Genomic DNA, 13,266 nt, shown 5'->3' on the forward strand with positions numbered 1-13,266 from the left:
CCGAGTCCTCTCTCTGGCACCGGCGACTCTCGTCCCGAGCTGCTCTCTTCTGGGGACGAGCATCGCCTCTCTCCGAGACCCCTCTCTCTGTTAGTCCCGAGGGAGACCTGTATTTGGCTGCGTCTCTATCAGTTCCAAAGAGAGATACTATTTTTTTCCGCTGCGTCTCGGTAAATCCAAATAAGGAAGATAACTATCAACAAGGGAAACTTTGTTTTCCCTTTGTCATCCAGATCCCTTGGGCCCACCTTTGACAATTGCCCATTACTACCTGACAATCTCCCACTTGAAGACTGATTTCAATCTGTCTTCACACATATCAATGTAATAGCTCTTCCTCAAACATGATATCCTCTACTTCTGTAACTCACTGCCCTTGTCTTCATGCTAGAAGACCAACTGAAGTTGCGCACAACATTTAGTTTCTCAAGTGTAACACCTGGCCAACTCCCACTTGCATCTGAGCCCTCTCTGCTGCCATCGTTTTCCTTCATACCCGAACCTCAACTCTGATACCATGTTGAAACTACTAGCGCTAAAACCTCGAGGCGTTAATGAAAGCGCATCATGAGCATAAGAGGATCCGGGCCGAACGTGAAACTTAACAGTCACTTCATTACAGTATTGTCGAATCGAACCATTTTACTTTGCCTTTTTTAAACACTTCCACGACAGGTATTCATTGTTTGAGGATGAGAATCTGCTTACAGAGGTGATTGTAGATCAAAGACTGCTTCTACAGACTCCATTTATACCAAATGGACTTCCTAACCCCAAAGACATGGCTTTGGATAATAGGGCTACAAGAGTATGGAATCTTGTGCTGAGACTCCTGAAAACTCGGCAAAAGATGGTGAATTTGTTCATAATTTGGAAAGATTTCAAAACTCCCCTATAGATTTCCAAAAGGAAGCCTACTGGTTATTTCATTAGCAAGCTAACATGTTCTTCCACTTTCAAGTTTCTTTGTCAAAACAGAGAGCAGAAAATTTCCTCTCTCAAATCCGTCTGAAATCCTTATATATTGATTGATAGGGAGAAGAATGAAAAGCTCTACGAGTGTGTTACTGGAAATGAATGAGAGAAAAGATTTTCATTTGGAGCGAGATGAGATTTGCAAATTCTAAAAAGCAACACAAGATTAGTCCCATCCAAATCATACCAAAAACATAAGAAAGACCACTCTTCACCATGTCACGTTCCTCACTGGTCGAGGGAGACTTCTCTCTCGTTTTCCTCCGTGGACTATTTAGATCCAAACCCATTTGGAACCAGATCTAAATTCAGACTTGAAAATGAACCCCTGGTGAGCACAAACCTATTTAGATCCAAACCTGTTAAATGTTCTTGTTATCGATGGATCACTGAAAGGCCCACAACCCTTTCCTGTTTCAAATTTCATCCCACATTACGGATAAAATCTTAATGAAGTTACATGAATATGATCAATACACTAGATAAAAAATAAAAAAAATTACAAGCTTGATGGGTCGTTTATAGGGCTTCCTCGTACATCATCATGCAGAGAGAATGGAACAAGTGATCTTGGAGCACACAAGGAAAGAAATGTTAACCTCCCGCAAGAACACTTTAACAGCAGTTTGAGCTGTACCTCAACAAGTGGGCAATTTCTTTGTTATAAAAAACAGTCCCGTATCAGCTGGTCCTCAGGCAAAATTTCAAGTATTCGAATTAGCGGGACTGTGTTTCAAGAAGAATGTTCGTGGCTGCATTAACATCGTTCCGGGACTGCACCAGTGCCTGTCTTGCCATGTTCCTATCAAAGCCCATTGATACCAACGTAGATATAGAATCCTCAGGTGGCTCAGTAGCTGAAGCAAAGGGAGCCGAGACAGGATAATTGCGTGGAACCTAAATCATGTTAGGCACAATAGAAGAAAGTATAATATCAGATAATTTCATTACAAACTTAAGATTGCTGCAAGTCCCAGGAAACATCTCAGTGAATAAAATATTCCATTCCTTTTGACTCTCTTCACTTACCTATAAATTCAGACAATCAAACACTAATACTCAACTCAAAATACACCCTTTTAACAAGCAATAAGAGGTATCTCTTCTTTTATTAACAGATCAATAGATGTTACTGATACAATTTCTTTGTTAGAGTTACTACGTGCACCCTATAAAGAGTATAAAGATATGTACTCAAAATGAATTTGTGTTTGAAATAATGCAGCACTGTAACAAATAATGTGGATGTGAAACTTAGCGTACTACTATCCTACAAAAATTTAATTCAATCAGAAAAGGAATATGATATTTGAATGTATCAACTAACAGAAAAGTCATCTATCTTTAGCCAAAAAAGAAAAAAAAAAAAAAAAAAAAAGAACTTCTTACTTCTTGCTGATGTCCAGCATAAGAAGGTACCCGTCCTATGAAGTTTCCAGATGGAGTTACAGATGGAGATCCTCCTGAAGGGAGCCATGACAGCCTTGAAAAGAACGACGCTATGAAATCTGGGAACTGTATTGCATTTCAATTGCAAAGGTGAGAAAGAACATGACAATATTATTCACTAATGCCCGCAGTCTAAACCTCTATAAAACATTCTTAAGATAAAACAACCAATACAGATGGAAGATTTAATCACCTTTGCACGACGAATTTGGAACACATTCAGGCGGTATATTCCGCCTGCAAGGATACCACAGATGCCTGGTAGAAGGGATCTTTTCCAAGATGACAATAAAAGCTGCAAAAAATACAAGCAATTAAAAATCAGCAATGAGCTTAAACAAGCAAAAAAAATGTTCTTTTTACCTGAAGGCCTGCTAGATATATGAAGGATTTGTCAGAAAATCGAAAACCAAATATGCGGAATCTTGTTGAGACTGGGATGTCAAAATAAAAAGGTACAAAGGACGAAAATATAAGACTGTACGGCCCTGATGCTACTAGCTTTGAGGTAGGATCTGTGACAAAGAAAATAAAATTAGAAAATAAAAATGTGAACAAAGGCCAGAACATGATAAATTTGAAAGAGGGAGAGAGGGATCTTGGGGGGTTGGGGGAGGGGAACTTGAAAGCATAAGTACCATCCTTACGTTTTAGTACAGAGATTTTCACCAAACTATATAATTCATAGTGCAAGTTTTGTTTTACAGTCCAGCCAGTTGAACCAGATTGACCTCAATGCCAATGCCAGATCAGGTTGAGGGTCACCAGCTAATTCGAATACCCCATTTTTCAGGAAACCTGCCTGGAGCAGTTGGTCCAACAGGGTCCTGGTTGACCCATACAACTCATGCCTCCAACCTGAATGGAGGCTTGGAATTTCAAAAGATCAGAATAAAGTTGAGACAAAATATCCCATGATCAAAACTTAAATAGGTGGCATGCCAACCACCATGCATGAGTTCGATGACATTTTAAAGACATAAGTCATATTTTTACATTAGGCAAACGAGCTACATATACGAGTCCCACAAAGACATATTTCTAAAGTTTAGTAAACCCACAGTTTTTTTTTTCTTTTTTGTTGAAAGGATATAAACCCACAGTTCCTTTCATACCTATTCATAAAAATAAAATTGATTTATATTTTTAAACCAGTTCATGTTTTTTCTGACACACTTGAGACAAATAAGTTGCATTTTAATTTGCATATCATATTTTTTGGATATATAAAATGATTGAATCATGCATTTTCAACTTAAGTAACGTTTACATTATGACCATTAAAAAATGCATAGCTTTTGGTATGTACAATTAAAATGTAATTTTATTTCTGTAACTAAATTTTCAATATTTACTTTCTGTGGGTAATAACAGTATTTTATTTTTGAAATATTCAGACGTTTATTTATAACATCAATTAGAACCTTATGAAAGAGACCCCTTAGCGTATTTTCATGAGTATTTTTTTTAATGTGAGGTCTAAGGTTCAAGTCTAATTGTTGTCAGGGTTGTCTGTATGTGTATAACCAAAACCCTGAAAATTTTCATATTTTGCATTTTGGTTTGACAAAATTTGCTTGCATTTTCATTTTAAGCATATATTCTGATCTTAAACATAGAGAAAAACAAATTAGTTGTTTTCAGTGGCAAGATTTCCATAAGCAGGTCCCTGTGACCGAAACGAGCTTAACTTTTCTTTGTATGGAATAGCAGGGGAGGACAAGAAACTTCATGAAAAGCATTAAAGAGGCAAATAGTAATCATCACATGCAATGAGAATCCATCTATAAATTAGTTAGTGCTACATATCTTTTACTTGTTATTTGACAATGGGGGGATTTCTCTCAGCAGGTTTGACATGATCTATTGGGTAAGTCTGACTCTACTTCCCAAGAACCGACATTGACAAGACTTCTTCTTTCCCTCACACCCACCCCTACACCCAACCGCAAACAAGGTGGGGAAAATCTGTGGAAGCAGTGTTCGGGTGTATTTAGAAAGAGAGAAATCCCAGCATCTTCTCTTCAATTGGAGGCAGCAAGAAATTGCTGCATAGATCCTTTCTTAGGCTGGAAAAACAAGCAAGTTTTGTAGCCTTTCAAGTGTAGATATCCGTCAGATCAGGTGCTTGGTTGCCGCTTCATTGACCAGAAAGACTACTACCCTCAACTCACAGACTATGTCCCTGGAAGAAATCTTGAAGTTCAACTTCAGTGGCAGCTTATAGGCATTCCAGGCAACAGGAGCTAGCGAAGCTTTTAGTCATCACTCTAGAACCATTCTAGCTACTCAGAACCTCTGACTACAGCTGACATCTCCAAAGGCAGAAAAGTGGGTCCCTCTGCAATGGCTGAAAAAACATTTTGTTTTCTTCCAAGACCCACAGAGGTGCCGGATAATTAAAAGATGATCATAAGATGGACTAAGAAAAAGGTCAATCCTCTTCGAGTACACTAATCAACAAAGATGTGCAAGAAACAATCAGTGCCCTGTCCATCTCTTGCCCCCAAAATTTGAGATCCAAAAATGAAATTGTGAACTGTCATTAGAGATAGGTCATCAGTGTCTTGCCTTCAAGGGGAGGTAGCCTTTCCCTTCTGTAAGTGCCACCTAGCCTCTAGCCTGCACAACTCTTCCGCTCTTATAATATGACTTCTTGGTATGCAAAAGAAATTTTTTACGTGTTCTCTTCGAGTTCATTTGACATACAGCTGTTTACCTAGAGTAACCATACTCTTCATAATGACAAAAGAAATGCTGGACGTATGACATAAACGTTTGTCATAGGGTAATAAATGTTACTAACCATTACGACAAAAGATCGACCTATTAGCGAAGGCGCAACTTGCATATTAAAAACAGACCCATTCCAACACTCCCCCACACGGGGAACACCCGTGTACAAATGCAAATGCACAATCCCACCTATACAGGGACAGCCAAAGACAAAATCCCACCTATGTGGGGACGGAACAAACGGGGGGAGCGGGACTCGAACTCGAGACCAACCTGCTCTGATACCATGTTACTAACCATTACGCCAAAAGATTGACCTATTAGCGAAAGCGCAACTTGCATATTAAAGACAGGCCCATTCCAACACTCCCCCGCACGGGGAACACCCGTGTACAAATGCAAATGCACAATCCCACTTATACGGGGACGGCCAAAGACAAAGTCCTCCTATGCGGGGACTGAACAAACGGGGGGAGCGGGACTCGAACTCGAGACCAACTTGCTCTGATACCATGTTACTAACCATTGCGCCAAAAGATCGACCTGTTAGCGAAGGCGCAACTTGCATATTAAAGACAAGTCCGTTCCAACAATAAATCCTTCTCAGATAAAAGAAAAAATATATCATCTTTAAAGTTGTTTGAGTAACTTGTTCAAACAGCTATCAGTTCTATATCTTTATTATGGGCTTTAAAGAGTAGAAGTACCTTTTTTTAAAATGAATTTATTATGAGATTTAAGGAGTAGTGAGTACATTTAAGTAGTACTAAAGCAAGAACCTCAAAGAGAGTTGCAGTCAACATGGAGGACAGGATGAAGATCTGTATAATTACAAACCACGCATCAACAAGAATTATCAAGCTCAGTGAAATGCTTTGAATAATCTCACAACACAACTTAAACATTAAAATAATTTACTCCACTCAGGTTTTCTAGTCTCGAATAATTATAATATGCATAGGCCAAGTGCACCATTAATATGTAGTAATATCAAAATCATCAAACTCAATGTCAACAATTGAGTTTTTTGAAAAGTTTGGCCATGCAAACTTAAATATCTAAACTACCATTGGCAACCCAGGTTCAACAGGGATGGGCTGGAGTTATTAGAGAGCATCTTGGAACAATTACTCACTTACTCTGGTGCTCTCGGCCATAAAGACTCGGCTGAAGCAGAGATCTGTGCATTGCAGCATGGTATAGAGTTCTATTTATAAAATTCTTCAGTCCCAGTGTTGGTGGAAGGTAACTTAGCAATGGTGATAAGTTGGATGAAGGATAATGCTACGCACCCATGGCACCCGCAGTATATTTTACAAGACATTTAAGACTGTGCAGCTCATTGCAAGTTTCATGGTGGCATACTCCTAGAGAATAGCTGACATTTTGGCAAAAGAGGGTCTTCTCACACATCTATTGTAAATGGGAGCTTTTCCCTATTGCATAGGAAGGCTCCTTTCTTGTTGTATTCTTTGATTGCATTAACTAAAGCTTCACTATCTAAAAAGAATCCGAACTACCAAAAGTAATTGACAGCTTGAAATAGCTAGGGCTGCACATCTAAAATCTTCAAAATCATGTCCATTTTCAATCTAACAAAGATCAGCACCAATGTCTGATCGTTAGCTTGTACCGTTTGGGAACCTTACTTTGCTGCGGCAAAATATCTGGATAAAGCTCTGTGCATTTTGTAGGTAATTCCCCTGTACTACAGTTCTTGTAACTTATTAAATATTTTTCCAGTTAAGTCAAAAGAAAGTAACTTTTTGATAAAAATTAAAAAAAGAAAGCAAATAGCATTGCAGTCACTAAAATGAGCTTTGGGAAGCAGAATAACTTCTAATGTACAGCCTTAAATAAGCTAATACCCAGTTTAATAAATTGGAACACTATTGTCAAATGGAATGGGAAGATCATGTCAATGTAACACTCATACTAAAAAATTGCTGTAAATCCAAACTATTTTTTACAACCACCACAAATATTTTGGAATCATGATTCATGATCACTTACTGAGTATTTATTGGAACCTATCTGACGCTCAAATACTCTGAAGTAATACAAAAGATAAAGTCCAAACATCAATTCTGGTGTTGATGAAAAGGCAAATGCAGAAATAATCAACCTCCAGAGGTGAAGCTTTTTGTATATGTCCTGTCCAGTCCACCCAAAGGAGAAAAGAATATAACTTAAGTGCATATACACTGAACTTCATTTAACAACGATTAAAATATAGTCAACAAATAACTACATGAAACAATGCAAGCAATTTGTGACTACAGAACAAAAATTCTAAAGTACCAGAGTTTGGCTTGAAACTGTTAGGTGCTGGACTAAGGTCTAAAAGCAAAAATCAGCTCCAGAATACAATAAAGTTCAAGTAAAAAGGGAACAGATACACATAAAAGGCAATCTGAAGCACTCATCAGAGCCATCATTAGCAATGTCTTGCACCAAGGAGCAGAAATCCGAAAATCCACACCAATTAATGTAGCTAAGATGCAAACTTTGCATAAATGCAGGAACATGTAAAACTGTAGCAATTTAAGGTTTGATCATATTTAACCCTAAATTAAAGAGCCCAACTACCATCATTACATGGAACAGAAATCTACCTAATGAGGTGTGATTTACATGAAGAAGCATTGATCAAAAGACAAGAATAATATGGATCCACCGCTTGATCCAGACAATAAGAAGAAGAACAGAAAACAGTTGAGTTGGCATTTGTGTTACAAGTCAAGTTCAAAAGCGTCATGTCTGTCAGACATAGTAGAATCCAGTGCAGCAGAGCGAAAATTGAGCTCATCTTGGATTAGTTAAACCCCAAAAAATGTATATTGAAATCGATTCTGCACAATGCACAAGAGACACAAAGAACTTCAACATTCTTAGAAAACACCTATAAATCCGAAAATATATTTAACCATGTGCATTTGAACTTGACCAACTCTATACAAAGATCAACATCAAAAGGTTAGAAAAGGAAAACTAAGGTTAAATCAATAAATATAAAACTTGTCCAGTCACGCATGATCAACCAAATTTCAACTGAACATAAGAACGCTAAATTCTAAATAGCTCAAGCCAAACCAATCTCGAATAGAATCCACATCTAAAATCATAAAAAAAAAAAAAAAATCATCCACAATGGAGGAAAAAAGTTCAGAAGGACAACAAATACACACCTGATACGATAATCCGAGAGAGGACGCGCGACCTTGAATACCAGCAAAGATCGTGAGAAGGCCACTGGCAATAACGAAAGTTCTCGTAACAGGAGCATTATCTGAATTTAAATTAAGACAAATAAGAGTAAAATTGAGGAAGAGAAAACCTTGAAAGAATAGAGCATGTAAATGGATTTATACATACGAAAACCAGATGGACCGCCGTTCATGTTGTGGGAAAGGTGAATGAATGAAGCAGCAGTAATATACTTCTTCCCAGCAGATTTGGACGGCCAGAGAAATAGAGAGGACGCCGGAGTAGCTCTCGAGTTCTCTTTCGTCCGTTCTACCACCGGAGTAATTTTCGGTCGTGTAAAGTGTCAGTGTCGGGGGGTGTCTGAGGGACGAAGGCAGGACGAAAGTTAAAAAACTCCAGCTTAAATTTTGGACATCTCAACCGTTGAGTAGTTCTCAGCTCACCGTTCATTGTCCCATAGCATTGGATTCACCGAGATGTCACTTTAATTGTTCTAAGAGAGTTGATCCATACGAAGCCATTTCGTCTGAAAAGCCATGCGACATGCTATTTAATTTTGAATAGATCGCCTTCCTCTAAGACATCCATGTGCCTCTGGAAGTGATCTTTTTTCTTTGTAGAATTTGAGATTTAGTCAAACTGAAAAACTAAAACTTTTTAAGATATCTTCAAACAGATACTCGGCAGCAAATGGAGCATTTGTTTAGATCGAAATGCTGAACTCAGGTAAACAACGTTATATGTTACATGGAATTTGCATAAGTTCTAAGCACCAGAATGTGGATTACAAGGGTCATATGAAAAACGGCTCAACTCCACTGGGGTGGAAAAAATAATTTACATGATCTCTCCGTCTCCAACTTATGACCCTACTATATAAATTGAAGGCTGTCGACTCTGTTCATCTCCTAAATCAATTTAATTCCCTAAACAATAATGCACACTTCTGCTCGTCGTGGAAGAAATGAAACATGGAAACAGATTGAACCCACTGTGGCTAAATAATAATACCTACGAGCCAAAGAGACACGCTGAATTGGAAGGTGAAAGCACTAGTTTACTCCAAGATTTCATGCGGCCAGAGCCGCCTCCACATGGAGATCTCCTCCTTGTTATAGAGTTTCCTAATGCCTCCATAAAACCCATCTGTTTCATTCCCTTCTTCCCTATGATTCTTCCTACTGACCACCGTTCGCCTCCATCTTGACCCGGGTGAATAGTGGTTAAATTCAAGAATCACGGTATCTGTAAAAAATGAATAGATCAGAAAATAAAATCTCTTAATTTCCATTAAAGGAAGCTGTTGGTTCTTGCCCTGAAATTAAACTACTACTACTGTTCCTCGGGTAATTTACATGAATTATTACAGGATCATAAGGTCAAAATCATATTCACAATATTCTTTAAGGATCCATGTAGTTTTTTTGCAAACCCCAAACCATAACAAACTCAAAAGGTGATGGAAGTCATTATCAAGCATGGCAGTAAAATATAAGTGTCTGCTAAATTCACCATTAGCACCATTAGCAGTTTCAGAGGCAGTTGAAAGAGATGAATACTGAGCATTCTCAACTAATGGGATTCTGAATCCGAACTATACCATCTGTTTCTCAAGCACCTAAACCTAGTCAAGCAAAAGTCAATGACAATAAGGCTTGAGAAAAGAAGAGTTGAAGAGAGAGAGTGGAAGCCAAAGAGTTGCTTATTTTCTTACCACTACCATGGCAATGACAGAAGTGCTCATTTCCATCACAGGATTCTAGATGACCAACCACACCATACCACCAACCTGGAAAACATGTTGGACACCAAAAAATCAGCCAAAAGCATATCGATTCAGCTTTGTTTGTTTACTGTGCATTCCAGAAGTATGTCTCGAAAAACAATATAAAAAAAACCAGAGAGTAAAGTAATCAACTCAAAACGGAAAAAGTAGAAATTGGAGAAAATTTGGAAGGGGCAAATGCGAACCATAAGGAAATTCCTTGTTTTTTCGCCACTGAATCTCAATGTGGTCGCCAGGGCTTAGATCATTCAAACAGTCTGATACGAGAAGATCATGAGCAGGGGTATCAACAGGTGGGACCCTCAATCTCTCCCACTGCATCCCTTCTTCTATCACCATGGTCCTGCGCCCATGGGGTGGATATCTGTAGGGAAATGGCAATCATCAGAAACAGAAAAGAAAGATCACAATCTACTAAATCCGATGGATACATAACAAACGGTAAATTTCCTTTTGCATCATTTTCCTTTTCTGTTTTTTGAGAGTAAAGAATATTAGTGACACAAGTATATAATCTGATTTTCAACAAAAAGAAATGAGGGTTGCTTATGGGAGCACCACAATAATCACAACTATCCCTAAAAACCCCAAACATCACTATTCTTCATGAATATCACCAAGGAGATCTTGTCACTTGCTTGCTATGTAGTTAATGATCAAAAACATCTAAGAATCACAAGCGAACCAGTTTCTTTTCATTTTGGAAAGAGATAAAGTTCTGTTAAAGAATTTCAAAATAGATTTTTCCATTTTCACAAATATGTACTCTTAGCAGAAGGGAGTTTCGAGCATACCTTGCATGAAATGTGTCAGTGCGGGAATTGTAACCGAGTTCAGCATCATAGCATGAAAGCATAAACCCAACATGTCCATGCTGCAGAACAGCACAAAATTCCCAATAATTAGTTCAAAAGCAAGAAGAAGCATTCAAAAAGAAAAAGTTCCTGGCACATGCAAACCACTCTTTATGTAACTTGATAAAAGCCAATTCAGCTATAATAAAACTCAACAACGAAAAGAGGAAATATGTATGGGAAGAAAACTCTCAAAAGACTCTTGAAAAATTCTTCTTCAATTCCTAAATCTCATGGACACTGATCAGGATATTTGGACATATGCTAGCAAAATATGCCATGAAAGTGCCCAAACATGTACAAGATACTAAAAGAGCAGGTCTTTGCAATATTAATAAAAAGAGCAGATAAAAAATAAAAGAAATTTCTTAAGCACGCTAGATGACATACTTCCCGGTTGTAGACCTGAGCAGGAAACCAAAACTTGCCACTCTCAAGAGAGAGGTAGCAATACATGATTGAGTCTACAGGCAAAGAACACCTGGGCATGCTAGCAGCACCTATCTTAGATCTGATCCAGGAGAGGGGCCAGACACAAGAGAGAGACCTCAAGGACAATCCTTTGGGCATGCTCCCATCTGACCCACCTATTTCCTTCCTTGATGCAATAAACCACTGCCATTCTCTCTGAGCTGCTGGGCCAATCACCTTTCCCCACTTTTCCTTCATATGTCTCTCCCACAAATGATTACTCCTACACCTATCTCTCAAAGAAGTACACACGCCTGCCATAGTACAGAGGCCTGCAGGGGAAAGCTTCCCAAGTATGTTTTCCAGTGCCAAGTCAGGCAAATCCAATATAGACAATTGATCCTCCTCAACATTTTCTACTGTGGCAAAACTTTTCTTTCTCAGTGACATCGCTGATGAAGCTGTCAAGCGTTTAAAGACACTGAAGATAAGATCACTGTTCCTCACCCAGTGCAGCAACAATGAAACTAATTCTTGCCAGAAGAGAAGTGACAATAGTCTCATCTCACTTGCCCATGATCGAAGAGGTGGGAGGCAGAGAGACTTGGAAAGGAGGAAGAAGGAAACGCAAGATAGGAGGAGGAAAAGCATTAGACACGGGAGATTCTATTCGGGTTTGGCATAAAGGTTAAAAAGCCAACAATCACAATACATCCAAAGGACCCAATTGCGCGAAAGCAGCGGCGATAAAACTTGCACGAAAGAAATTGATGCAGATAAACAGAAGATCCCGAGGAGGAATAAATGAGGTGGAAGGGTGTTTGCCTCTGCGACAAAGCCCACTAAGTGGGACCGGTGGGCTTCGTCGCTGATCTTCTTTAGGCTATTCAAAAGAGCAGTATCTTTAGACACTCCGGAGCACCGGGGGTTTTTGGTTGGTGATAGCCGGATTTAAATTTTCAGCTTCAAAGTAGAATAGCAGAGCCCTTTCCTCTGCTAGCATCCACATCCAGTGGATTATTGTTCGCCATATCCCGGACCGTACCGACAGACAAGCCAGCTGTCGATCAGAAGGAGACCCAACAGATGAGATTTCTATCCTCTTTTTTTCTCAAATCAACAAGGTAAAGTGGATTCCAATCTGTTTCGCTTATGGGTTTCTCTGACTCTCTGGAGATCTTAAATAGGGACGACGACGACGATGCCTATTAAAAAAAACGAAGAAAGAAAGAAGAAGAAACGTGATTTGGGAGGCGAGGCCTTAATTAGGTACAACAAACACCTAAACCCGAATCCAGTTTTTTTAAGGAAGACGTGAGGGAGAAGAATCTGGGGGAATTGGAGATGAAGAAGACAGAGATGAACAAGGAGTGGGATCCACTCTTCAGTTCAACCTCGCCCAAATCTCCATCCCACCCAGCCAAATCCTGCACCAACCCACTTCTCCCTCTTCGTTGATGACAGCAGCTCAAAACACAGAAAAGAATACGAACTGGGGGAGAGAGGAGAGATGAAACAGGAAAACAAGAAAACAGCTTTCGGATCTTCTTTTGACAGCCACCCAAATACCCTCTCTAACAAATTTTTACAGAAAAAACCGGGCAACCGAAGAAAATACCACCCATCTCCGCGTGCAAGCTTTAAGTTTAGGATAAAGTGACACCCCCAAGGAAAGTTCCAAACTTCCAATCGCACCAATCACCAATTCCCAATAAACCTCGTCATTTTCCCCAAGCCCTTTTTCCATTATTGGCCAATGGCCATTTCTCTTCGTTTAGACATCCGGACGAACATGCCCACTGCTCTTTACTCACGTCTATGTGCACAAGACAATCGAGAGCATCAGAG

The 13,266-nt window shown here is 39.1% G+C and overlaps 2 protein-coding genes across 2 annotated transcripts; both read right to left on the minus strand.

Moving 5' to 3' along the window:
• Positions 1-1,355: 1,355 nt before the first annotated feature.
• LOC137959738 (rhomboid-like protein 20) lies at positions 1,356-8,714 on the minus strand. Its single transcript, XM_068807075.1, has 8 exons — positions 8,536-8,714; positions 8,349-8,449; positions 7,174-7,314; positions 5,915-5,981; positions 2,788-2,939; positions 2,618-2,719; positions 2,365-2,490; positions 1,356-1,872 (listed from the first exon to the last, which is right to left on the minus strand). Exons 1-8 carry the CDS (start codon positions 8,558-8,560, stop codon positions 1,693-1,695), a joined length of 894 nt encoding a protein of 297 aa, XP_068663176.1. The 5' UTR covers positions 8,561-8,714; the 3' UTR covers positions 1,356-1,692.
• Positions 8,715-8,996: 282 nt separating this feature from the next.
• LOC137958871 (F-box protein At2g32560-like) lies at positions 8,997-13,003 on the minus strand. Its single transcript, XM_068806059.1, has 5 exons — positions 11,398-13,003; positions 10,948-11,027; positions 10,339-10,517; positions 10,082-10,156; positions 8,997-9,612 (listed from the first exon to the last, which is right to left on the minus strand). Exons 1-5 carry the CDS (start codon positions 12,067-12,069, stop codon positions 9,425-9,427), a joined length of 1,194 nt encoding a protein of 397 aa, XP_068662160.1. The 5' UTR covers positions 12,070-13,003; the 3' UTR covers positions 8,997-9,424.
• Positions 13,004-13,266: the final 263 nt, after the last annotated feature.

Source organism: Aristolochia californica, unplaced genomic scaffold (assembly GCF_029961685.1).
Source record: "Aristolochia californica isolate CCGP_79_NKW_82.1479 unplaced genomic scaffold, dmAriCali1.0.hap1 SCAF_3, whole genome shotgun sequence".
NCBI lineage: Eukaryota > Viridiplantae > Streptophyta > Magnoliopsida > Piperales > Aristolochiaceae > Aristolochia > Aristolochia californica.